The sequence below is a fragment of the Elephantulus edwardii genome, unplaced genomic scaffold (genome assembly GCF_000299155.1).
Source record: "Elephantulus edwardii isolate Elephantulus edwardi_28Jun2011 unplaced genomic scaffold, EleEdw1.0 scaffold00216, whole genome shotgun sequence".
NCBI lineage: Eukaryota > Metazoa > Chordata > Mammalia > Macroscelidea > Macroscelididae > Elephantulus > Elephantulus edwardii.
This window is the reverse complement of record NW_006399966.1, coordinates 2,574,243-2,599,290: the sequence shown is the minus strand read 5'-3', so window position 1 is coordinate 2,599,290 and position 25,048 is coordinate 2,574,243. Positions and strand designations below refer to the sequence as shown.

Genomic DNA, 25,048 nt, shown 5'->3' with positions numbered 1-25,048 from the left:
TACCTGAAGATGGGGGTCATGGTTCAGAGCTGCACGGTGGCGGCCGGCCCGGCGGCCCGGGCCCGGCGGCCGCATTATACGGGTAATACGGTGTGACACCGCGCGAACAAAGGCGGATTGAGCGGCCCAGCGGGCCCCGCCGGACGGGGACCGGCACAGCGGGACTGTCAGCGCCGCTCCCAGGCTAATCCCCGCCCCGCCCCCGCCGCCCCCTCGTCCCCGGGGCTGGGAACCGAGCGCGGCAGGGCCGGGCGCCGCCGCCGCCGCGAGAGGCCACGGGCCGGCCGGAAGCGAGGGCCGCCCGGTCCTGCGAGCTCGCCCTCGGCGTCCCGTGTCCAGGCGCCGAGAGTGGGAGGGGTTTGGAGTGGGGGCGCCGGGGGCAGCGGGTAGCCAGGATGGGATCCGAGCCACAGAGCGCACGCTCCTGGCCTTGGCTGCCCCTGCCCGCTGTCCAGCACAAACGCCAGTGCGCGGCCAATGCAGCTCTGCACGCCCCTCCTGTCTGTCCGTGGACGTGGAGGAGACCCTCCTCTGCAGGAGGCCACGAGTGCACCAGGCAACAAAGGCTCCGAGGGGGGGTCTAGGCCCCCTTCTCTGCAGAGCTTCGGCCTATCCAGCGCGGGAATGCAGGCTCAGGCCCTGCAGCCTGTGTAGTCTGGGGCAGGTCGCTTCCTTGCGCTGCGCTCCGCAGGCCTCTCAGGCCTTTGCCTCTGTAAACCTTCAAGACCCTTACCTGCAAAACGGGCCTCTTGTTGTGGACCACAGAGTTGAAACCGACCCATACATAGCTGACCCTCTGGCTGGTTTTCAGAGGCCGTAATTGCACAGGAGATGATTGCCATCCTTCTCGTGAGGAGCGGCTAGTGGCCTCGAACCGTGTGCCTTTGGGATTGCAACAGCTTTTTGCCACTAGGCCACCAGGGCTCCCTAAAACGAGGCCTACTGTTGTGTATTTTATATGTGTTTACACACACACACACACACACACACACGCGCGCGCGATGCCTTACAGGGTTGCAAAATACTAAATGGGATCAAGAGCAGGAAGCCGAGTGTCTGAGCGCTGGGGTCTCGATTTTAATGAAGCTGACTCCTTCCCCAATTCTCCTTGTGTTTCTATCCAGAGGCCTCCCAACAGGATAGAAGGGTTCCGACCCCACCAGATGACATTGTCAGAGGGGGTGACACCTAAGCATCTATAAAACTGCTATGAAGTATTTTAGCATTTTTCTAGAAAAAGAACCCATAGTATGTTCTAACGAAAGCCTGTCTCACAAACACAGCTTGAAACCCCATTCTCTTGAAACACGCTCTCCCTGAGCCTCAGTCTTCCCATCTGTAAAGTGGAACACTGAAGTGAGGCTTCCTCCTGAGCTCTCCAGCCCCCCCAGGCCTCCTCCCCCGGGTTGGGGAGGTCGCGGCAGGGGGCAGACGGGCCAGGCCTCAGCGCTGCCTCTTTCTGTCCTCCCACAGCCACCCGCGAGTCGGCCTTCGTGCACGCCATTGCCTCGGCCGGCGTGGCCTTTGCGGTCACGCGCTCCTGCGCCGAGGGCACCTCCACCATCTGCGGCTGTGACTCGCATCATAAGGGCCCGCCCGGCGAGGGCTGGAAGTGGGGTGGCTGCAGCGAGGACGCCGACTTCGGGGTGCTGGTGTCTCGGGAGTTCGCAGATGCACGCGAGAACAGGCCGGATGCACGCTCTGCCATGAACAAGCACAACAACGAGGCTGGTCGCACGGTGAGCCCACAGGTCCTCCTGGAGCCCACCACTCCACTCGGCCCTCTCGGACAACGCCCTTCTCTGGCCCTTCCAACGTCCCAAACCTACCATGTTAACCTTGCACACCTACCCCATACTGCCCGTTAGTGTCCATTCCAGCTCCCAGTTCTCCTTCTCTGACCAGACGTGACCCCCAACCTTCCCACAGTCTCCTTCCCTGGTCCCAGGTCTCCCCTGGAACAGCCAGCCTAGCCCAGAGTGTAACCACTCTAGGTGCTACGCGGGGCCCTCCTGTGTTGCTGGCCTGTCTGCATTTGATCCTCACCACTTACTGTGGTTTTTCTGAGCATGGATGAATCTCTTAAGCTTCTGGCCTCAGTTTCCCCAATCCTTACTTCCTATGTTTCTGTGGTTCTGAAAAACAGGGACGTGATGTCTTTCTGTGGGGTATGTGTCCTGCGGGTCGGTGCCACAGGCAGCCCCAACACAGGGAAGGTTCGAGGGTTTGGAGTGTGGGGTAGGGGCCTAGTGGGTTGGGAGGGTCATGAGTGCGCCCAGCAGCATCTCCTTTCCCCTAGACCATCCTGGACCACATGCACCTAAAGTGCAAGTGCCATGGGCTTTCGGGCAGCTGCGAGGTGAAGACCTGCTGGTGGGCCCAGCCTGACTTTCGGGCCATTGGCGACTTCCTCAAGGACAAATATGACAGCGCCTCGGAGATGGTGGTGGAGAAGCACCGCGAGTCCCGCGGCTGGGTGGAGACCCTGCGTGCCAAGTACGCGCTCTTCAAGCCACCCACCGAGAGGGACCTGGTGTACTACGAGAACTCCCCCAACTTTTGCGAGCCCAACCCCGAGACGGGCTCCTTTGGCACCAGGGACCGAACTTGCAATGTCACCTCCCACGGCATTGATGGCTGTGACCTGCTCTGCTGTGGCCGTGGCCACAACACGAGGACGGAGAAGCGCAAGGAGAAATGCCACTGCATCTTCCACTGGTGCTGTTACGTCAGCTGTCAGGAGTGCATCCGCATCTATGACGTGCACACCTGCAAGTAGCAGGCCAGGTAGGGCCCAGGGCCTGGGTGCAGGGGGTGGGGTGCCCGGCTTCCTATCTTGATCACCTCATTCTCAGCTGTCCTGGGGCAAACTTCAGGGGCTGAAATCTGGAAGGTTGGATTTTCTGATCCATTCAACAATGGGGCATCCTTAGGCAATACCTTGGATTCCACATACTGTTGTTAGGTAGCCCAGGACTCATAGCTACCCTTTAATAACCAACTGTGGCTGGCAACTGAGCAAACTACTTACACATTAGTACAACTGGAGAACCAGGCTAAGACTCTGCATGGCCTTCGGCTAGCCTTACTGAGCATTCAACGAGGGAGACGCTGGACAGTGTGGAGTTGGGAAATGGGAGACTGATTTCTGGTTCCAGTTTAGTCCTGTCCCTCCCCCCTGAACTTCCCATCCCTTTGCTACTCTGGGCCAGAGTTGTCTCACTGTAAAATGAAGGCACTGACATCCTTGAAATAGTCAACTCTGAAAGGTCATCTCTCTGCTGCCCCAGGGCCAGAGTTCCTTTGCACCTACCTTGAAAAACCCAGGGCAAGTTTTTGTACAAGCATAAACCCTACCAGCCTCAAGGAAGTGGGTGGGGGTAGCGGCATGTAAACCCGTAAATATCCAGACAGATCTGAAGCCTGGGTGGAGTGGGGAGCACTCTTACCAGGTTTATGGATGATGGAAGAGTGACGGTGGTGAGTAATCCAGGGATCAAAGGCTGTGGGATTGTATTCCCAAGCTTCACGGAGGTGACCTGTGTGGGAGGCTCTCTGTACTGGCCATTGGACTCATGGGACCCCGGGATAAATCATGTGTGACATAGGGGCTGTCCCCCAGGCTCACAGGTGGAAGGTTTCTAGGTGCTGTGCCTGTTCTCCTTTCCCTTTGAGAAGGAGCCTGGTTTACAGGGGCGTGGATATGGATTAGAAATAGGCCTAGTCATGGCCAAGGAGCCATGTACCTGGTGGTGTAGAGGTTAAGTGTTTGGCTGCCACCTCAAAGTGGTTCCATGATGATCTGCACCCATGAAGATCCAGCTGGAACATCCGATGGGGCGGCTCCTTCTACTCTGTTACGTAGGATGGCTGCGAGTCAGAACTAACTTGACAACCCTAACAATACCCAACCTGGCCCAGCTTTCACCAGTGGCAAACTGGAGACCTGTTTCCTCATGTTAACCTTCCTCAGAGGTTCCTGTGAGAAACATGGGAAAGGCCCCTGGGACGGTGCTTGGTCAAGTGCAAAGGACTTGCCTGCCTAGGGTTAGCTGGCTAGGGCAGACGTAGGGGTGAACAGACTAAGCCTGAAAAGCAGAGTGGAATAAAGACTGTGGAATAAGGCTCCCCCCCCCGCCACTAGCCATCTGGACTTGACACGCTCAATCCCAGAGCCCCAGCTTTCTCCTCTGCACGCTGGCGGTGATGATGGGGACCCCATGGGGTTTTTGTGCATCTTGAGTGCGCTGGTGGATATGATTACTTACCTGAACACAGTGATGGCTGGAGTGGCTAACTCCATCTGAAAAATCATGACATGAGTGGACAGCAGTAGTGTCACTGCTGAGGTAGTCTTATTTCCTGCTTTTCTAAATGGTGGGAGAGAAGTCAAGGAGTAAGAGAGCTCACAGGCCAGTAGTGGCTTGTCACGGCGGAAGGAATGTGTGCAAACCTCAGTGGCCGCCTTCCCCTAATGCCTGCTGTGATCAGGCAACACGGCGGCCCCACTGGCTGGTGGGACGTGGCTCTGGCGACTCTGAGAGGCAGCTAAGGGGTGTCACTTTTTGAAAGTTATGTCTGGATAGGGCCTTGAGGACCATTTGTCTACCTGCCCGTGTCATGGATGCGAAAGGCTTAGCAGCCAAGAGGCACATATATGTTCCATATGGCCATGTAGGGAGGTATAGGGGACAGGTGTGTCACTTCTGTGGTGCTATTTGGAATCGATCTCCTGAGTGTCGGTAGCCAAGAAAAGCCATCCCCCAAGAGAGAATGGAGGTGCTGGGTTAGCCCTCTGGGTCTCCAGAATCCCCCTGCCCACCCTCCTCCCTGAGCCAACTGATTCTAAGGACATGTTCTTGGCTGGTGTGTTTTCCAATCTTGTACGAATTGCTGTATAGACATGGCTTCCAGACACATGTCCAAGAAGCTTCTAGTCCCCCCATCCCTCATCTGTGGAACCTCTGGAGTCCTCACTCTGTGGAAAGTGAAGAGTGGTCTCCATCCACAGGAATCACTCAACTTTTGACTGATTTAGGCAAGCTCTTCTGCTTCTGAGCCTTAGATTCTGCACATGAGACTGGGGAAAAGAATCTGGTCCCGGGCAGGGTGGTCCGTGACAAGCAGATGGTCAGAGCAGCCAGGATGCCAGGGTTTGGAGGATCATTGGTCTACCTGCCCATCTCAGGCTCACCTCCTGGGGCCGCCTCTTCCCAGCCTGGAGACACCAGCACAGGCTGGCTGAGAGCTGCTTCCTCTTCTGTTTCCTCCTCCATGCTAACACCTGCCCGCAGGACAGGGGATTAGAGACAGGTCGGGACCTCTAGCTTTGCCTCTTCTACATTGTCTGAATTGCCAGTGCAGGTTAAGAGGGAGAAGGGAACCACAGAGCAGAAAGCACCCGACTGCCTTCCGCCCAGCCTGAAGACAGCAAGGGCATCCTGCCTCTGCCCTTCCTGCGAGAGGGAAACGGCTTCTCCACCCATCTGCTACTTCTGTGCAGTGTCACAGGCTAAGCACTCACTTCCTGCCATATGTGTACCTAATGCGCCCAGTGAACTGGAAAGGACCTTAACAGCAGTCAAGTGGCCCCCAGTCTTGGCGCTGCCACTGCTAGCTGTGGGGTCTTTGACCCAGCTGAGCCTCATTTGCAGCCGTTGTAAAACAGGCTTACACGGGCACTGCCTGCCCCAGAAGAGCCGAGGGGAAGGCCCACACAAGCTCTCTGGCCTCAAATCCCTTGTGAGATCAACACACACACACACACACACACACACACACACACCCATGATTAATGAAACAGACCTTTTTCTGTGTGGACAGTGCACTGTCAAAGTACCACGCAACAACATGGCGCAAGGGCTACACTTAAGCTGGGAATTGGGTCTGTAAACTGGAAAACTTTCTCCCATTTAGGGAGGAATGTTTCTCTACATTCCTGTCACCCAAGGCCCCCAGCTAGAAATAGGGGAGGCAGGATATGGATGTCCGGCTGTGGAATCTGAAGGCCTGCTGGTCCCCTAAACCACATGGCCTCCCTCAAAGACATCCCCCAAAGTACAGGAGGGGGCATGAAAATAAGTCCCTGAAGCCCACTTCTGAGAATGAGACACATGTAAGAAGAGTTCCTTCCCCCAGCCTCAGATCTCTCTGCACGCCAGATGCGGCTTCTCTGGGGAAGGAACTGTGCTTCCAATTCTTCTTGTTTCTTTTCCCAAAGGGTGCTGGGAACGGGTGACGTGTGTGACTGAGCGGATTCACCGAAGTCCCGTGGGAAGCAGGACCTAGAGCAGGGGCTCGGCCCCTGGCATCGGACAGCACCGATAAGGACTGTTGCCAGATGCACTTGGTAAACCTGGAACCAACCTGCCAAGTGGCGGGTGGCTTCTCCCTTTCTCATCTTAAGTTTCTCACCCTACTCGGATGGTGTGTGGTAGTTTGTTTTTTTTTTTTTTTTTTTTAAAGAAGGGGCTTTCTTTTTGGTTCTCTAGGGTCTGATAGGAACAGACCCAAGGCTTATCTTTGCACATGTTAAAGAAAATAAAAATGAAAAAAAAAATCTACTCCAACAGAACAGGCTGGGCTAATGTGAGCTCTCTGCCTGGTGGTAAGGACATCAGCATGGGCAAGGCTGCTTCCCAACGGCTTCTCGAGGCATTTTAAGATGCTGGAGGTGGGAGTGAGGAAGCAGGACAAACCCCAATCTCCCTGTCTCTGTCTACTCCTCTTCCAGTCTGATACACTGTCACAGTCCGATAAAAGCCATAGGTTTAGCTAGGATAAAGTGGTTAGGATGCGCCCAGCAATTGCTAGTGTCGGAGCTGGGATTTTGAAGAACTGTTCTGGCGAGCTGGGAAGCTGTTTGAAGAGCAGCTGTGTTCTTCTCAGTCTTGTCTTCTCTGTAATCTGTTCTGCTCAGGAGGCTCTGGTGAACTGAGACCAGATCGTAGTCCCTTTTCTACCCTTCTGCGGTTCCCACCGCTGATGCAGGCCATTTTTTGGTGTGGTGGTGGTGGACTTTGTGACGAGGTTCCTTCTGGGGGCAGCCTCCTCCAGTTTACCTGACTTTCCAAGGCTAGAAACAATCTCTTTGGAAGGCGCCATCATGCCCCAGCCCTGCCCACCTGCGGATTCTCCATCGGAACAGCTTCCAGTCAGGCAGCTGGGCGCTAGGCCACCTTAGGACAGTGGCTATCAAATTAGGCAGTTTTAAGGGTCAGCTTGCATCTAGTGGACAGGAAGGACAGAATGGGGCCTTCATCTCCTCTCCAGACAGCCCCTCCTGCCTTCTTTTCTTGCCCGTGAGAGTTCACTCTTGAAGTCTTGGACCCCTTGCTGGTATCCAGGGATAGCAGATATCCAGGAGGCTACCAAGGGCAGTTGAAAGGAGGGCGAGTGGCCACTTACTCGCTTGGGTCAGGCTTCTCACAGTGAGTTCTCAACGCACATCGTCCATAAGCCTGATGCCCTAGCAAACAGAGGCAAATGGGACTGATGAGCTGAAAACCTCCAGCTGCCTCAGGGAGAATCAGAAAAAAGAAACAGCAAGGTAGAGAGTAGAACACACTTTTTTCTTTCTTTCTTTCCCCTCTGTCCTTCTTTGGCCCCCCTTCCACTGGCCTCAGATGCCAGGCCAGCTGCCCTCTGGCTTGCGCAGACATGGAAGCCGTGTGTGTACCCTTCCACCGCTGGCAGCAAACTCTGCTGGATACACAGCTCACCCCCTCGCCGGAGTCCCAATGCCCCTCCCCATCTTACCTTAGATTGCAAACCTTTCAATCACCCCAACCAGATGATGCTTGCTATATGTGAGAATATTTCAGCAGAATGGATACAAATTTTCAAAACCATCTTTTTAAAAAAAAATATATCTATGTATTCTATATTAAAAGTGATCAAGTCATGTTTCTGGGGAGTATTCAAGTAGCTGCCAAGTAATTATTTAATACTAGTACATTTGAGTGCATTGTAATTCTTCTCACCGTAGTCAGGTATTAGTATCCAGTGGAAATTTCCTACCAACCTGCTGTATCCAAAGTTTTGTAAAAAGTTGTAGAAGTTGTTGATCTTTTTGATTTTATATTCAAAAAGTCTCTTTTTATAAATATTATTTATTATACAATGTATATACCTTTGAGTTAACTAAGATTATATATTATATAAATATATATATATTTGGAGAAAATCTATTTCATCATGCAGTTTTTTTCTGTTAAGTCATTAAAGAGAAGGTAAACAAACTTAAAATGGACACATTGTACAGTGTGTGGAGTTTCCAGGTTAACGCTCAGGTCAAGAATAAGCTATCTGGGATGGGATGGCCTGGCCTCTCTAATCAGTGGACCGACTTCAGGCTGTGCTTTCTTTTCTGTACACAAGAGCATCTGAGACGTCATGCGCAGTAGGTCTTACCTACTGTGGGATGCTTTTACAGGTTTGCTCTGTTCTAAGCTCATTTCTACCCAAGAATCTCTGGTTGTAGAAATAACCAGTTTGAGTTGTCATTCGTTTCACAGACTTCAGCACTTCTGGCATGATTCATGTTAGGCGTTCTAGAAGATCCCCGCAGACCTTGGGGTTGGCGAAGGCTTAACCTCTTTCTTGCTGGTGAAATAGAATTTGCTCTATTGGAAGTGAAACTTCACTGGAAACGGTCTCTTCCGTGCCAGCTAGTGTCGAGAGCTAAGCTGGGGAAGGGGCAGTGTGGTCAGGGCAGAGGAACCGTGTCCTGGCTCTGCATTCTTTGGAACAGGTGGCATTTGACATTTCAGACTCATTTGGGCAGCAAAGATCATTTGTGGGCAGGAAGTAAGTAAGGGCATTCTCTCCTTGGGCTGTGACTTCAAAAGGATTTGCCTGAAGCTCACAAATTATGTCTTCTCAACAATGAGATGCTATAACTCAGTTTTATGACAAGAGACAGACTTTTTAGTCTTTATACCTAACCATGAACTGGCACCTGCACCTTGCTTGGTACCCTGTAAAAGGGAATGGTTACGAGGCTTCCTTTTGCTTCTTTCCTCCTGATCTACCTCTATCAGGGGCAGACAGTGCAGTCTGCCTTGTACAGAGGAGACTGACCTTTTGCTGCACTTGGGCCTCTAACCTTACATTAGGAATGGCCACTAGAAGTTCAAGTTCACAGACCTTGTTTTGTTCATGTTTCTTTGTTTGGCTGCTGAGAAGCGTAAACCACAAAGACTCATATTCAGTTGTGTAAGGAATCATACTTGTAAAGCGTGCACACTTCTTCAAAATGCTAGTCATACACTTTGACTTTTTCTTTTCACTCCTTATCCTAGAGTTCTGGGTCATTATTATTTTTTTAAAAAAGTCAGATGTCTTAACTGTTTAAATGGTTCTTATTCATAGTTACCAAGCCCATTTATAATCTCGCCTATGCTTAATCACATTCTGATTAAAGAGTTTATAGAGTGCCTGAATGTTTGTTTAGTTTCTCCATAAGTGCAAATATTCATAAGCATCTGAAAAGAAAAGGTAAAAAAAGACACCTCCCCCCAAAATACAAGAAGCTGTTATTTCAAAACATATTTTATGAAGATGGAAGAGAGATGGAAAGTACGGTAAAGAGCTCAAGGGTGAGAAGATGAGCTATAAGAAAGCAAAGGAGGTAAGGAGGGCAGGAAGAGAGGAGTTGACAGTGCATTTACTCCAGGGCTATCGATAGTCCATGGCGACCCAGGATGTGTGGGTGTGCTCCAGGGTCCATGGCTGATTTACACACATGAATAAAGTTAATTTGGCAAAACTGTAGCTCTCACCCTGTTTTGTTTCTCCTTGCTTAACTACATTCCAGTAGGCAAAAAAATGACCTTACCATTAATCTTATACTCCCCAAATTTTGACATCAAGTTAGCAGTATAGAGACTGGGTACTGGGAAATTTCAAATGTGAACCCTCCTTGCTGGTCACTGGTGGTACCTCCTTCGCCTTAATGCCATGGTGTCTGCACAGCACACACACTCAATAGGTTCATCTCCTAGGTCCACGCTCAGCATTGGAAAACTCGACGTCCTTCTGCAATAACTACAAAAGTTTACACGTTGTCTTGAACACTTAACACACACCTTTCACACACAATCCACAGGCTTGTGATTTCAATCTTCCCAGCTGCTCTGAGGGAGAAAAGGCCTTTATTCTCCTCCTATGCGATATACGGCCCTGGAAATCTGCTAAAGGGCCAGCTACAAGTCAGTTCTGACTCGACAGCACATGCGAACTCCAGTGGCCTAAGGTTAAGGAGTTGGGATGCAAGCCTAAAGGCAGGTGGTTCAAATCCACCAGCTGCTCTGAGGGAGAAAGGTAGGCAGTCTCCTCTCATTCAGTTTACTTGACGGCAATGAGCGAGTTCATCCACAGACGAAGAACTCCACAGCAGAAGCCAGGGCCCGGCTATGGTTAGAGTTTCCTGTGATCCCAGACCCTGCTCCGACTGTGCACTCTACTGTCCAGCATCAGCTTGAAGCTCTAGGGTAGCTCCAGAATGTGTCTGCTCGAGGATACACAGGGGCCCAGGAAGGTGAGGCCTTCCCCTCAGGTCGGGAGGGCTCCTGGAGGCCGGGCCTGCTCTCTCAGAGAGCCTGAGTTGGCCGGCTTGGAGGACCAGATGTGGCCGAAACGTCTGAGAGTTCAGAAAACACGAATCCCTTACCCACACTTGGCATGTGAAGAGATTCTCACTCAACATGTTGGTGTTCTCAGGCTTGTAGGCTGTATGAAAACAGTAATTCTGAGAAACCATTTGTCTTTCTGATCTGACCTCGTTCATGGCTCTGGTACTGTCATTTTTTAAAAAGGTAAAAAACAAGTATAAAATGTAAGTAGAAAGATGATTCTACACTAACTTTTCAAAAAAACCTGCTACTGATATGCTTTTCTTTTTTAATAACTGTTGCTGTTGTTCTTAGTGAACCTATGTACAACAGCTCTGAACCCTGCTCTATCCTGAGCCAACTGCATCTTCTCTGACACACCCACACTTGCTAAGTAATTAAAACCAGATCCTTTATGTAAACCTCACCCCCCCTCCCTAGCTAGTTAATGCAGTGGGAGCTTCTTCCCCTCGCATTCATAGAAGTCACAACCTATTGATTTATATGAAACAACGGCCACCAGAACATTTCCAAGTATACACACTGTTTATTGCATTCCTTCATTTGCATTAAACAATATAATATTTATATTTCTCAATATAGCTTTGGACAAAACACAAAATTCTTTTAACAAGAGACACAATGAATACAATGTGTGTTGTTTTTGTGGGAAGAGGAAAGAGGTGAGATCTTAAAAGGCTGGGGAATCCAGGACACTGGCCACCAGGAATCAGAGGATTTCACAACACAGGTCTACTTTTTAAAAAGCCACAAAATATGCAAAGGGGTGGCAACCCACAACGAAGTAGATATGACATATGCGTCTCTAACCAAAGCATACAGACAGCCAAATCTGGAGATGATTTGCCTTCTGTCACGGGGACAAATGACAGAGCCACAACCACGTGCCACGGTGGCAATAAGCCTTATGGACAATAAGCACTTCAGGTGGCTTCCGAGTGTCCACTCATGGTAAGCAGCAATGGTGTGAGAGTTACATGCTCTGTAAGTTTCACCACCAAATTTGATGACCGAATGAAATTCCTTCTGACTCAGTTAAAAGACAAATCACCTTTAAAAGGGCCTAACGAGCTCTCATGCCCTTTGGCAGAAACATGAAGATAAAGGAAATGTGTTCAGTGTTATTGGAATGGATGTTAAAGGGCTGAAGGGAGAAGGCTGGAAGAGGGCTTTTTTCCCTCTGGACAGTGAGGTTTTATTGAGATACTGCATAGTAGATAATTTAACACAGAGAGTAACTTCCAACTAAGTCATGAAACTAAGTGGTGATACTAGTGAGTACTTAATATCAAATTAGGGAACTGACCCATTTAGAGGATGGTACTAATTAAGGTAAATCATTACATTATGAGGTTTATAAATTCATAACTTCTTTCTGTTTAAGGGTCTATATACTTTTATTCCATATGTATCGTTTACAAGTTTTTAACTGTTTCCCCAGTGGAAATGATTAGCATACCCCTCAGCAGAGAGCACATTGCTCTATCAAGGGCATGTCACAGCCAACAGGGTAAAAAGTTGACTTTCTAGAAAGGAGTGTCTCTGGATTGCAACTGGGAAAGATCTCTGAGGACAAGGAAGAAGAGTATAGAAGAAATCCCAGGCTCAAGTTTCTTCAGGCAAAGACAACAGCCAGTTTTCTGTGAGAACACTTAGCCAAACACCCAAAGCCCTTTAGTGCCTGTCCAAGGGAGCATGAGATGTTCCTCTTAACCAACAACCCTACCGCTCCTGGTTTCCCAGAAGTCTTCATTCTAGTAGGTTCTTTTGCAACATTTGCTAAAATTAGTGCGAGTTTTCAGGTGCTGGTGGGGTTGGTCTGGGGGTGAAGGTTTGCAGCAAAGAGTGACAAATGTGTAGTGTTCACAAGGAACGTAAGCCTCTCACGCTTAAAACCTGAGTAAGAAGGAATCAGCTTGCACAGAGAGGTTAAGTACAGCATTCTACAGCAAATTCGCACCTTCCACAAAACACGAGAAAACCCCAGTAGGCCTAAGGGTGGGAGTTTGATTGCACTAAACATGCAGAGAGCGCGGTGGGGGGCAGAGAATGTGCTGAAGGTAGAGAGCATGTCCCGAAGTCCAGTATCTTACGTCAGATGCGTGAAGATCTCACTCGTCTCTCTTGGTCGCTTCTCTTGGTCACTGTGTGTTGTAAGAGTCCATTTTCAATCTAAGTCCAGGGGGCTACTGCAAAGGGAGTATCCAGGACACAAAACAGATGAGGGTTTGTCTAAGACATTCATTACAAAATGACTATCAGCTTCTTAACACCACTTTTTCTACCTTTTCCACTATGCATTTAATGAGCATTCCACCAAAAAAAAAAAAAGAATTCACAGCTCCATGCATTTAAAAGCAGGTTCCAATGAATATGTACCATTGAGTTTTTTCCTGCTTTGTAACAAGAAAGTTTTGCGAAGCAGGACAGGGAGAGCAAACCAACAGTATAACCAACTTCCTTGCTTGGTCTCTCAGACCTATAACACAGTGAAGAATCTAATAAACGGAAAAAGTAAAGTTGCCTGAGACAGCTCACACATACACATAAACATATATGCAAGTATATAACAACTGCTTTGGATTGAATTGTATCCTCCCCAAATATGTGCTGTAAATTCTAATCTCTGTCTGCCGCTATAATCCCATTTGTCTTTGTTATGTTAATGAGGCAGGAATCACATAGGGTGTGTTCTGAGTCAATCTGTTTTGAGATATAAAAGAGATTAAACAAGCTAGCAGCAGAGGAAAGCTGGGATGAAGATTGGTGCCAGGACACATGGAGGACTCCAAGGAGGCAGGAAGCAGAAGTCAGTGACAAGGCTCTTTCCCCAGAACCAACAAGGAGAGAAAGGCTACCCTGAGAGCCAGCACTCTGACTTCCAGCCTCCAATACTGTGAGAAAATAAATTGATGTCTGCTGAAGTAGCCCACTTGTGTTTGTTATAAGAGCCCTAGACAACTAAGGAAATAACACTTAGAGAGCAGTAAGCTTGGGTGATGGACCTAAGTTGTGTATCTACTTACGCTCCTTCTTCTCTTAAGAGGGCCAAGAATTTTCTCACACGGTATTCAGGATCCATCTAAATGTATCAGAACAAGTAAAGAAGACAGATTAATGGGACCGCCTAGTAACTATGCACTCAATTCACGCCAAGGAAACGCTCAGTTTCTTTAAACATCACCAGTGCGCTGCTGACTCACAGAAGCGTGTTCCCGGCTCCTTGACCCGCGTTCTGGTACACACCAGAGGGGAGGGCCTCCTTCACGAGATGTAACTGGGATTTCCTAGCATGGAGTCACGATGCACTGAAAGCACCTGAACCGCTCATTCCTGGCAGCTCAGCCTTAGTTAGTCCCTTACTTAGTGGCGGCGGGAGGAGGCATAGCACGCTCATAATGCATCCGTAAGACCCGCTTGTGGGCCATTCAGGGGTTCACATGGCATCTAATCTACAATGTGAGACTAAAAAAAAGTGAGACTAAACTTGAGAAAGTCAAACTGAGGTTGGTCCAATGACTAAAATCTAGCTTATTAACGGTATAACCAGTAATTTCCCTTTTCTTGGCTCAATCTCTCTCACAGTTTTCTTAATTAATGGGTTAAAAAAAAGTGCTAAAATGAAAAGTAAACCAAGAAGCTCAAAGAGTGGGACTGACAACCCTGACCTGACTTCGGGGTGGCCTGGGTCCCCTGGTTCCCGAGAGCATCGCCACAAGTCTCAGGAGACCTGAGGGGGTGTCACTTGGGGGCTCGGTTCAGGTTAGTATCTGTATTATGTGGGCTTTCGTTCTACACTCAGAGAGTTGTGCCTTGCCCTCTCCCAGGTCCCACAGAAATGTGGAGTTATCTAGAAAATGATCATCCAGAAACCACCTTTAATTCCTTGAGATGAATTTTTATTGTAAGAAACACACCTAACTTTTCAAAATTGTTCCAGGCAGGCAGGAGTCTGTTTCCTGGGAGGGAACTCCCTGCCCTCCGGGAACGGCCCTCACAGGAGAGGCTCCTGCAGCTGCGGGGAAGGTGCCACTGGATTTCCCCCCCAAGCTCATCTTCCTTTCTTAAAAAAAAGGATTCCTCTCTTCTGTCTAAAAACCCCCCAAACCAAACACCCAACAGTGAACAGGAGTTTCAAATGTATCAAAGTGAAGAGGTCAGACTACAAAGGGCTAAGAAAAAGTGTGACTTGCTAACAAAAGAAACAGTTTTCCACTTCGGGAATAGAATTACATATGAATCAATTGTCAAGTTGTGGGGGGGATGGAACTGGCTGCAGCTCGGTACTTGCAGGTCTTTGCCCATTAAATATATTTAATATGTGTGAGCAACAGACTTACTGACTTGCCTGTAGCTATGGAATTAAGTCAAGAGAAAGGGAGGAAAAAAGTAATCTAGATAAATGACTTTATTCCCTCAGGTGACATCCAGTCAGAGCAGATCCGCGGCACAGAGCAAGTTTTAACAGAATTGGGTATGGTGAACAGAGAGGTAACATGACTTCGATTCTGCTCAATTGCATGCCTCTTCACTTAGGCTTGGTCTCTCTGAGGCAGATCTAAAGAGAATTCACTCAGCTGCACGAAATCCATTTGACATGAAGGGGTTCAAACTCAGAGGCCTATGATGTGTCAGTCGGTGAAGATTAGGCCCAAGTGCCGCAGTCTCACTTTCTACCCCAAACACATAAGCGGCATTAACGTCATCATTGACCTGCAGGCATCAAAGGAAGAGGAAGGGATGGGGGATGGAGAGAGGGGGGAGGAAAAAAAAAAACCAAACCAACCCCAAAAACCCCCACTTAGTTTCTCCTATGCAATTACTGGAAAAAAAATACTGCTGGAATGAAAAAATGAAGCATAGAGCCGATGATCTGACAGATTTATCTTCTTTTAGGGACAGAGCCAATCCACCTGCAAGTGCACCTTTACCAGAAATAATCCTAAGCAGAGCCACTGTCTGTAACTTGAATTTACTGCTCGTACTGCTAGCTAAATAAATAAATTAGTTTAGAAACAAGCCAAAGCTATTACAAACAATAAATAATAGCGAAAGCACTGCTCGCGTAAGAGCATCAGCAACATTAGTTCATCACACTCACCCTTAAGAGAACAGAGACGAGACCTACCTGACTGATTTGATCCGAGGGTTTCTCTCAGATTTTAAAACCCAACTCGGTTTTTCCACAGCCAATCGGTACAACCATGAATGTGAACCTAACTGAGCTTTGGATTTCTGAAGGCCCCTAAGTTCAACTTTAAAATACACTGACGAGAAAAGGTTAAAAAGCATTCACTTCATGTTCCCAATGACAGATGGTTAAGTTTGAGACTTGAACTTCACCTCTGCTGCCCACTGCTCACACCGAATAAAGGACAGATGAGCTAATGCTTCAAATGCAGCTGGTTCACCACTCGGACCAGCAATGGGCGCACTCATGGATTACAGAGGTTTACTGAACACTCTGCTATGCGTCTCGGGAGCTCTCAGGGCCTAGAGGTAAGGAGCTGCATCGGTCACCAGAAGGTATGTAGTTCAAATCCACCAGCTGCTCCTTGTGAGCAAGATGGGCAATCTCCTCCTGTGAAAACCCGCTGGAGGGGTCAGCTATAGGTCAGTTCTGACTCAGTGGTACACACAACAACAACAACTTCTATGTGTCTGACTGTAGGAGCTGTGAGTGAAAACCGAGGCCCCTGACCTAATAGAGACTGACAGAGAGGCATTTAGTTTTTAACCAGTAAGCCAGACAAGGACAAAATGCACAAGGGGGTGGAGTTCCAAGAAGAAGGAAGGCAGGCAGCCAACATCCATATAAGTCAGCCCAAGAAAAGTCATGTTTTCACCCTGACAGCACGGGGCTCAGCTGGTCCATGGGATCCTGAATGCTTCGACTCCGCAGTATGATATTTCTAGTATGTTTCCTCATATTTCTAGAAGCTTATTCAGGGGAGAATATATAGAGCTCCTGTCTAGTCTGTACAATGCAATTAATTGTCCTGGGCCTCTAGGTCTACGTGTATGCGGTAGTTTATGACCATGGATGTACAATGTCCCTGATCTGTCAATAGCTGGCCAGGTAACCTTGAACAATTCGCCAATAACCTGTGGGCCCCTTGGTTCACTCATCTCTAAAATGAAGGAGCAGGAGAACAATTGTTCTTTGAAGTTCTTACAAAGTTTAAGATCTAGTGACTCCATGAATAAAAACAAAAAGTAACTTTATAATCTTTTCTTCTACTTCTGCATTTTAAAAAGTAGAAAAAGTGTGATTGTATGATCTCAGCAGTAGGCTGCTAGAACCAGTCTAGGTCTGGGAATAACACAAGGGAACTCTAATTGAAACTAATCAAAAGGAAGCGATAAAGCACCTTTCTGTGTCTGAATCACACAGAAGGGGGAGGAAACATCTCACCTGCAGGGACATCTCAATCAACATCAGTAACTTCTTGATGCCAATCCAGACCTGCTTGCCCTTGACTTGCTGTGCAATTGTGGTGCGTTCCTTGTCCTTGAAGTTGCCCAAAAGCTACAAAACCAAGAAATAATAGTCAAAGCACTTGTAGAGTAAAAACATCAGTAACACTAGGTAAATTTTGAATCTCAAGAGCGGAGATGAGAACTATCTGACTAGTTCAGCTTATAGGGTTCTTGAACTTTCAAGTCCAACCTGACTTTGCTACATTCAATAAGAACGATGAATGTGAAGACTGGCCTTCCAAACCCTGCTTTCCAATGGACCTTCACTATAACTTGGAGAGGTATTTTCTGGGGGGAAAAGAGCTCTAACTCATAATAAATATCAGTTAGAATTTTTCACATTCCTTTCCAGGAACAATCTGTATGTGTCAAAACAGACTAAATGTAATTCTCTTATTCAACCTCTGCCCAAAGCTGCTCTCAACCAGATCATGTGAAGGCATTTATCATATAGACCATTTATTTCTATTTTGTTGGGAAGAGATAACAATCTTATGGATCTTGAAGATCTGAAGGGTCTTTACTGCCCCTACTTCTGCTGAACAACTCACTCGACAGTATTTCAGTGTCCACTGACACAAATGCAAAGTTCAGTGTAGAAGATAACCTTAGGAAAATTAAAATTTGACATCTCAAAAAAATTTAAAAATATTTCTATATTAAAACAACTATGAGATACGATCTCACTCCAGGAAGAATAGCAAGATTTAACAGAACGGCAAACAACAAATGTTGGAGAGGTTGTGGAGAAACTGGAACCCTTATTGACTGTTGGTGGAAGTGTAAAATGGTGCAACCACTGTGGAAGGTGGTATGGTGCTTTCTTAAAAAGTTGCAAATAGAAATATCATTTGACCCAGCAATTGCACTACTGGGAATATACCCCAAAGAGACCATAACTGACATCCAAGCAGATATATGCACACCCATGTTTATTGTGGCTTTGTTCCCAATAACAAGAAGTTGGAAATAATCTAAATGCCCATCAACAAATGAATAGATAGAGAAGCTGTGGTATATTCACACAATGGAATACTACATTGCATTGAAAAACAAGAAACTCATGCAATATTATTCAAAATGGGTGACCCTGGAGGACATTATGCTGAGTGAAGTATCTCAGTCACAAAGGGACAAATACTACATAGTGCCACTGCTGTAAAATGGGACTGACATTGGGGTTGGGAGAGACTGAGAAAGATGGGATAAATAATGTATACCGCACTGAAACAGATGAGGGAGAAAACTGTTTAAAACGGATATGTGATTAGGTATTATTGTCATGATGGGAGTCCAGAATGAAGGCTGCATAGTGGGGTGGACCTGGGGGGAGGGATTATAAAACAATGAAAGAATTTTTCTTTTACTTTTCAAAGAGAAGAGTGTACTGGGGGGAAGGGTGGGCAGGGAGAAAAGTGCAACAATGAATGAATGGAAAAAAAAGACGGATAAAAATATTTCTATATTATAAAATTGTTAAAAAGAATGCTTTATCTTTCCATAGATTTCCTCAAGTTCCTAAGGTTTTAATCATGGTTCTAATTCATTAAATGCAAGGAAATGTGCTGAAGGCCACTATAAATTACTGCCTTTTCTATGGAATGATTAACTCATATTCTTCCCCCCTTCCTTTTTTTTTTATTTTATTTTTTTCCCCTCCTCCCTTCTTCAAGCTTCTATCCTTGGTAATCTCTATGCATTACTTAGGCTGGCCACCAAAGTCATTTATTCCTGACAGTTTTTATGCTGTTTTCAGTGAGGAATGGGAGATTAATTTACTGTCATTTGTGTTAATAGCTTCTCCTCCCTCAATCCAGAAGATGACTGGAGATAATAGCCCAGGTCCCTGGTTCTAGGATAATCTAGAAACCGAACAGCAGACGTAAAGTCTACGGCAACCGTTAGCCTTATTTGCAGTCTCCTCAACTCCTCTCACAGAAACAGTGCACAACTTATCAACCCCTTTTCACCTCCAGAGCCTCCAATAGCTGCTCTCCTGTGGCGATGTTGGGCACATGGATGGTGGTGCTGAAAGCATTGAGCATCTCCATCTCCTGAAGGACGTCTTTGCGACTAGTGGTCCCAATGATAAGAAGCTTGCGGCCCTGGTCACAGGGAGAAAGCAACTGTTAAAAAATGTCTAGAACAAGCCTACTTGGGATAACTCAAGTAAGCATCAGCAAGATATGCAAGCCCCACTTATTTAATTGCAGAAATGCCAAAGACTGGCAAAAGAAAAGGGAAAAAGAAAAACATTACGTCATAAAAATCTAAAATAAGGTGCCAAGTGCGTGATTATAACGGCTAGTGTTCAAACAGCTTTTTCTTTTCTGTCTCTGAATAAATAGACTGGTACATCAGAGAGGTACAAAAACCTAATAGAAAGATGCTAAAGTATGTTTCAAATTAATTCCTTCTTACTATTTAGTTGGTCTATGTGTGTTGAGGTATCAAAAGAAGATGGAAAAAATATACTGAGTCACTGTATCGAAAGGAATTGGCAGACACAGAAGAATTCAATGAAATAACATTTGAGTATGAGCCTATGGTGATGCAGGAAGAATTTCAAGCTGCTTTGAAAGAAATAGTAAAAAATAAGGCCACAGGAATAGATGGCATACCAATTGACATATTTCAGCTAACAGATGCTGCCCTGTACGTGCTCACCAAGTTGTGTCAAGAAATCTGGAGAACAGCCACTTGGCCAACTGACTGGAAGAGATCTATATTTGTTCCCATTCCAAAGAAAGGTGACCCAACAGAGTGTGGAAACTACAGAACAATATCGTTGATTTCACATGGAAGCAAGATTCTGCTGAAGATTATCCAAAATCAACTGGAACAGCACATCAGCAGAGAACTACCAGAAGTGCAGGCTGGGTTTAGAAGGGGTCGTGGCACTAGGGATATTGTAGCTCGTGTTAGATGGATATTGGATGAAAGCAGGGAATACCAGAGGAATGTCTATCTGTGCTTCATTGATTATGCAAAGGCGTTTGACTGTGTGGACCATAACAAACTATGGCTGACTCTGAGAAGAATGGGAATCCCAGAACACGTGATCGTGCGAATGTGAAACTTATACCTGAACCAAGAGGCAGTCGTCAGAATATAGCAAGGAAACACTGCATGGTTCAAAATTGGGAAGGGCGTACGCCAGGGATGTGTCCTGTCTCCATACCTTTTCAACCTCTATGCAGAACAGATCATCCAGGAGGCTGGGCTCTATGAGGAGAAATGTGGTGTCAGGATTGGTGGAAGATCTATCAGCAATCTGCGTTATGCGGATGACACAACCCTGCTTGCTGAAACTGAGGAGGACCTGAAGTGCTTGCTGCTGAGGGTCAGGGACTGCAGCCTTCAATATGGATTGAGGCTCGATGTCAAGAAGACAAAGATTCTCATCATTGGACCAACTGGCAGCATCAGGATGGATGGTGAAGAGATTGAGATTGTTAACAACTTTAGTCTGCTTGGCTCCACAATCAACACTCTTGGCACCAGCAGCCAGGAAATTAAAAGACGTACTGCCATGGAAAAGTCTGCTGTTAGGGACCTCTCTAAAGTACTCAAGAGCAATGGTGTGTCTCTGGAGACTAAGGTGGGTCTGGTACAGGCCATGGTCTTTGCAATCACTTGTTATGCATCAGAGAGCTGGACAATGACCAGGGAGGATAGAAGGAGAATTGATGCTTTTGAGCTTTGGTGTTGGAGAAGAGTGCTGAGGGTGCCATGGACTGCTAAGAAAACAAACAGATTCATCTTGGAGAGGGTTAAACCAGGCTACTCCTCGGAGGCGAGGATTCTGAGGCTTCGTCTGACATACTTTGGACAAGATGTGAGGAGAGACTGGTCCTTGGAGAAGGACATCATGCTTGGGAGGATGGTGGGCAGGCGCAGGAGGGGAAGGCCCTCTGGGAGATGGACTGATTCAGTGACTTGGATAATCGGGATGAATGTGTCGGAGACAATGAGATTGGCACAGGACAGAGTAGAGTTTAGAGCTGTTGTATATAGGGTCGCTATGAGTCGCAAGGGACTCGACGACACATAACAACAACAACAACAACATGTGTGTTGAGAATTGGCAAAATCAATGAGCAGTCTTTTTATCAGCCACTCTGTAAGGTTTCAATAAGCTTTTTAGAAAGTGCAGGGGAATAGTAATGGTTTATATCGATGCAACACTTAGCTGTGCAGGACCATGTTGTGTTGGTAAAAGGCATACTGTATAATTCAATAGTTTTAAATATAATTTTTGTTTTAACTCCAAGATCTATTAAAATAATGTTTAAAAACTACACCAGGATTATATCACTATTCCCGATTTCCCCTTTCCATTTTCAGCTTTCTTAACTTTTATTTGTTTCTGAGTCCTTAAACAAGAAGCTACTATTGTTTTTAGATTTTCTTTTACGTTTTAAATATTTCTTGACTTCTTGTTATAGAAGACAGGAACTTCCTATGAATGTTTTATAGGCCCTTTCCCTCATTCTCCTAATAACAGTTTTTGGTTGAATCGACATCCAGCCACGTCTCTGGCAGTTTGAATTTACCAGCAGCTCCACAGGAGAAAGGTGAGCATTTTCCTCTTGAGAGATTTACACCCTCAGAAATCCCGTGGTGGATCAGCTTTGAGTTCTGACTCCCCAGCAAGGTGTATAAGTATGACTCACAGCAAGGCAAAGCAGTGTACTACGGCTACATTCCTTCCCTTGGGCACTTTTGGTTCTTAGGAGAGGGAATAACTGCCCTTCTTTTCTTTGCTTGTTGTTGTGTGCCACTGAGTTGCAACGGACACAAAGCTGACCGTCCAGCAGGTTGTCAGAGGTAGTAACTCACAGGGAAGACTGCCCATCTTTCTCCTGCAGAGCAGGTGGTGGATTTGAACTGCAGGCTTTTGGTATTGTAGCACAGCCTCTTACCTCTAGGCCACCACAGACCAAATACTGATTACAAGGTCAAGGAGCCCTGGTGATGCAGTGAGTTATGTATTGGGCTGCTAACCAAAAGGTCGGCAGATTGAATCCAACAGCTGCTCCTTGAGAGAGAGAGATGAGGGAGTCTGCTAGCATTAAGATTTACAGCTCCAGAAACCAGATGGGGAGTCACCAAGAACGGGAGTCAATTCGATGGCAATGGGTTTGGTTTTTGGTTCATCTTCACAACCATGTTCAAACATAACTGCCCCACAGAATTTCCAGGGAGGACATATTTACAGAGGCAGACTGCCATATCTTCTGCAGAGTGCCTGGAGGACTGAACCTCTGACCTTTTGGTTGACAGTGATCACTAACCACGGTGCCACCACAGCTCCTGTCAGACACATTTGCTCCGTCACTTTCATTGCTGTAGAATCAGAGCTGAGTCCAGGCCATGAATCACAGGGGGAGACTGTCATCTTCCTTCTAAGGAGCCCCCGGTGGATTTAAACCAATTTCCTCTTACTTCTAATCCTTTCTATATCAGCCCTTTTTTTTCCCTTCTTCATCTTTTATTTTGCATTTCCCCCATAACCTTCCTGAGAAAGGATATATGGGAGATAAAAATGTGAAGACTTGGGAAATGTCTACCCTTATTCTCCCCTTAAGAGCCGTTGGCTTACACTTGACAGTTTGCCTAGGTATAGAGATCAAGATTAAAAAAGATTTCCACCTCCCCTCCCCAGTCTTGTGAAGACACTTGCCTCTTAATTTCCAGGATTATGGATTAGAAGTCCAATACCACTCTGATTCTGGCTTTCAGTTTATATACAAAAAAACCCAACAAACAACCCAAACACCAAAACCTTAACAGTAACGTTTTAGGCATCCCCCCCTTTCTGTCATGTTCTGTCAAATAAAAACTCAAACTCATTGCTGTCAAGTTGGAGCTGACTCCTAGCTGACCCCCCAGAGGCTGTAAACTGCACAGGAGGAGACAGCCCATTTTTCTCCCACAGAGTCACTCACTGGTGACTGTACTGGCACTGTAATTATTCGTACCACCCTGAGACTCTAGTGAGTCTCACAGAGAAGCCAATTGTTCAAGGTCAAACGATTAATAAGTGATGGAGCCTGGACTGAAAACCAGACCTGGCATTCAAAATCCTCCACAGCTCCCTTCCTGAGGAGAAAACAAAGTGAAATATGTTTATGCTTGGAAAGTGGAGGAGGAATGAATTTTAAACTGCTGTAACTAGATTTATTATACATACCCATTCCATAGATAAGCCTTTAATACAATCATTAAATCTATCCATGAATCTTAGAAAAGTAGGGGCATTAAATGTGCTACCAGAAAAAGATTTTAAGAAACTAATTATCAGGTGCCAGAAGGATTTCAACCTGGGTTTTCTAAACAATACAGATCTACTGTCCACGAGGCATGCAGGCCTTAAGTCTTACTGTTTTGGGTCATCTGCCCTGGCAGGAATGGACAACATACCAACACAATCAAAGCCATATCAAAGAAACACAGCTGAGACCCTGTAGTACCAGTGGCCACTGACATATCTGATGACTATGAAAAGACAGTAAGATGGAAGTACGTCCATGTAGTATTGGATACAGACTAGAATGTAGTCATTATTACATAAGAAAATCAATCAGTTAAAAATCGAATATATATTAACATTTCCCTACCTCCCAGATAAATATAGGTCAGGTATAAAGGTTAGAAGACTAAATACACTGACATCAGGGTTGAGGTAAGACTGAGAAAAACTGGATAGATTATGTATACTGAACTGAAACAGATGAGGGAGAGAACAGTTTAAAAGTGATATATGGGGAGAGCTCTGGTGGCCTAGTGGCAAGGAGCTGCAACTACAATCCCAGAGGCGCACGGTTCGAATCCACCAGATGCTCTGCCAGGGAAAGAGGGACAATCTCCTCCTGTACCAGTCAGACCTGATTTGACGGTACATTCACACAAAAATAATAAAAAAAAATTAAAAAAAAGTGATATATGATAGCATATTGTGATTATCACAGGAATCCAGAATTAAGGTTGCATAGTGGAGTGCATTTGGGGCAGGGGTGGGGTGGGGGTGGATTGTGTACCAATGAAGAAGTTTATCTTTTGCTTTTCAAAGACAGGATCCAACTGGGGGGAGGAGGGCAAAGTAAAAAAGTGCAACAATGAATGAATGAAAATCTAAAATCTCTGTAAATGTTCATTAAAATGAATTAAAAAAATTGTAAAAAAAAAAAGAAGACTAAATACAAAAGAGGGCATTATACTACAGTACTGAAAGTATTAGACTGTCATGGTGAAGGGAGGAAGCACGTGGCAAAGGAAGCTTCTCCAGAGATGGTACTCAAACTGAGTCTTCAGGAAGCAGTGGGCTGCTTAGAAACATAGAAAGGAACATCATCTCCAACTGGAAGGAGCAGAAGAACATACAAGCCTAAAGGCAAAAAAGAAACAAATAATCCAACCAAATGTTAAGGTTATTTAAAACACAAAAATAAAATATAAACTACTGTAACTAAGATAATGGTGCTTTTGCATTCAAACTCGGTTTTCAATACTAAATGGCTCTCTGAAGGCTAACAGATACCAAAGGCCATGTGGGCTGGTACATTCTCATTACAACTGAAGGGAGCTGCTGCCTCTCTTTTTTGCTTGGGTTTTGAATGTTCTCTAACCTCTAAGTCAAACCCCTCACCCTGACCCGGAGGATCAAGGTGGCTCTTGAAGAATGGCGTTGCAGAGAGAAGCTCCTTACTCAGGCTCCTAAACTGGACTTTTGAAATCACTGTCATTTTCCTGGTGAAACTTTCTCTTGCGTTAACAATGACGGTGCTCTTTAGAGTGTTGAAAAGATTGGGAAATGCAGGGCAACTTATAATGGAGACGCTAATTTATGTTTTGCTTTTCTTCTTGTTTAACAAGGCTGCAAACACTGCAGAGAGGTCACGGCCCAGGCAAGTTCAGGCCTTGGCTTGTAA

At 46.4% G+C, this 25,048-nt stretch overlaps 2 protein-coding genes across 3 annotated transcripts in view; one reads left to right on the top strand and one right to left on the bottom strand.

The window, feature by feature from the left end:
* WNT3 (wingless-type MMTV integration site family, member 3) overlaps positions 1 to 6,354 on the top strand; it is a 58,157-nt gene extending 51,803 nt beyond the window's left edge. Inside the window, exons 3-5 of the mRNA XM_006897818.1 lie at positions 1,474 to 1,739; positions 2,300 to 2,787; positions 6,221 to 6,354. Coding sequence (XP_006897880.1) covers positions 1,474 to 1,739; positions 2,300 to 2,779 — 746 coding nt within the window. The 3' untranslated portion in view covers positions 2,780 to 2,787; positions 6,221 to 6,354. The remainder of the gene's footprint in view (positions 1 to 1,473; positions 1,740 to 2,299; positions 2,788 to 6,220) is intronic.
* Positions 6,355 to 13,656: 7,302 nt separating this feature from the next.
* NSF (N-ethylmaleimide-sensitive factor) overlaps positions 13,657 to 25,048 on the bottom strand; it is a 170,961-nt gene continuing 159,569 nt past the window's right edge. For both annotated transcript variants that reach the window (XM_006897816.1, XM_006897817.1), the window contains 3 exons: positions 19,085 to 19,219; positions 17,050 to 17,163; positions 13,657 to 13,716 (listed from right to left, as the gene is read on the bottom strand). In XM_006897816.1, the coding sequence (XP_006897878.1) occupies positions 13,657 to 13,716; positions 17,050 to 17,163; positions 19,085 to 19,219 (309 nt within the window). The remainder of the gene's footprint in view (positions 13,717 to 17,049; positions 17,164 to 19,084; positions 19,220 to 25,048) is intronic.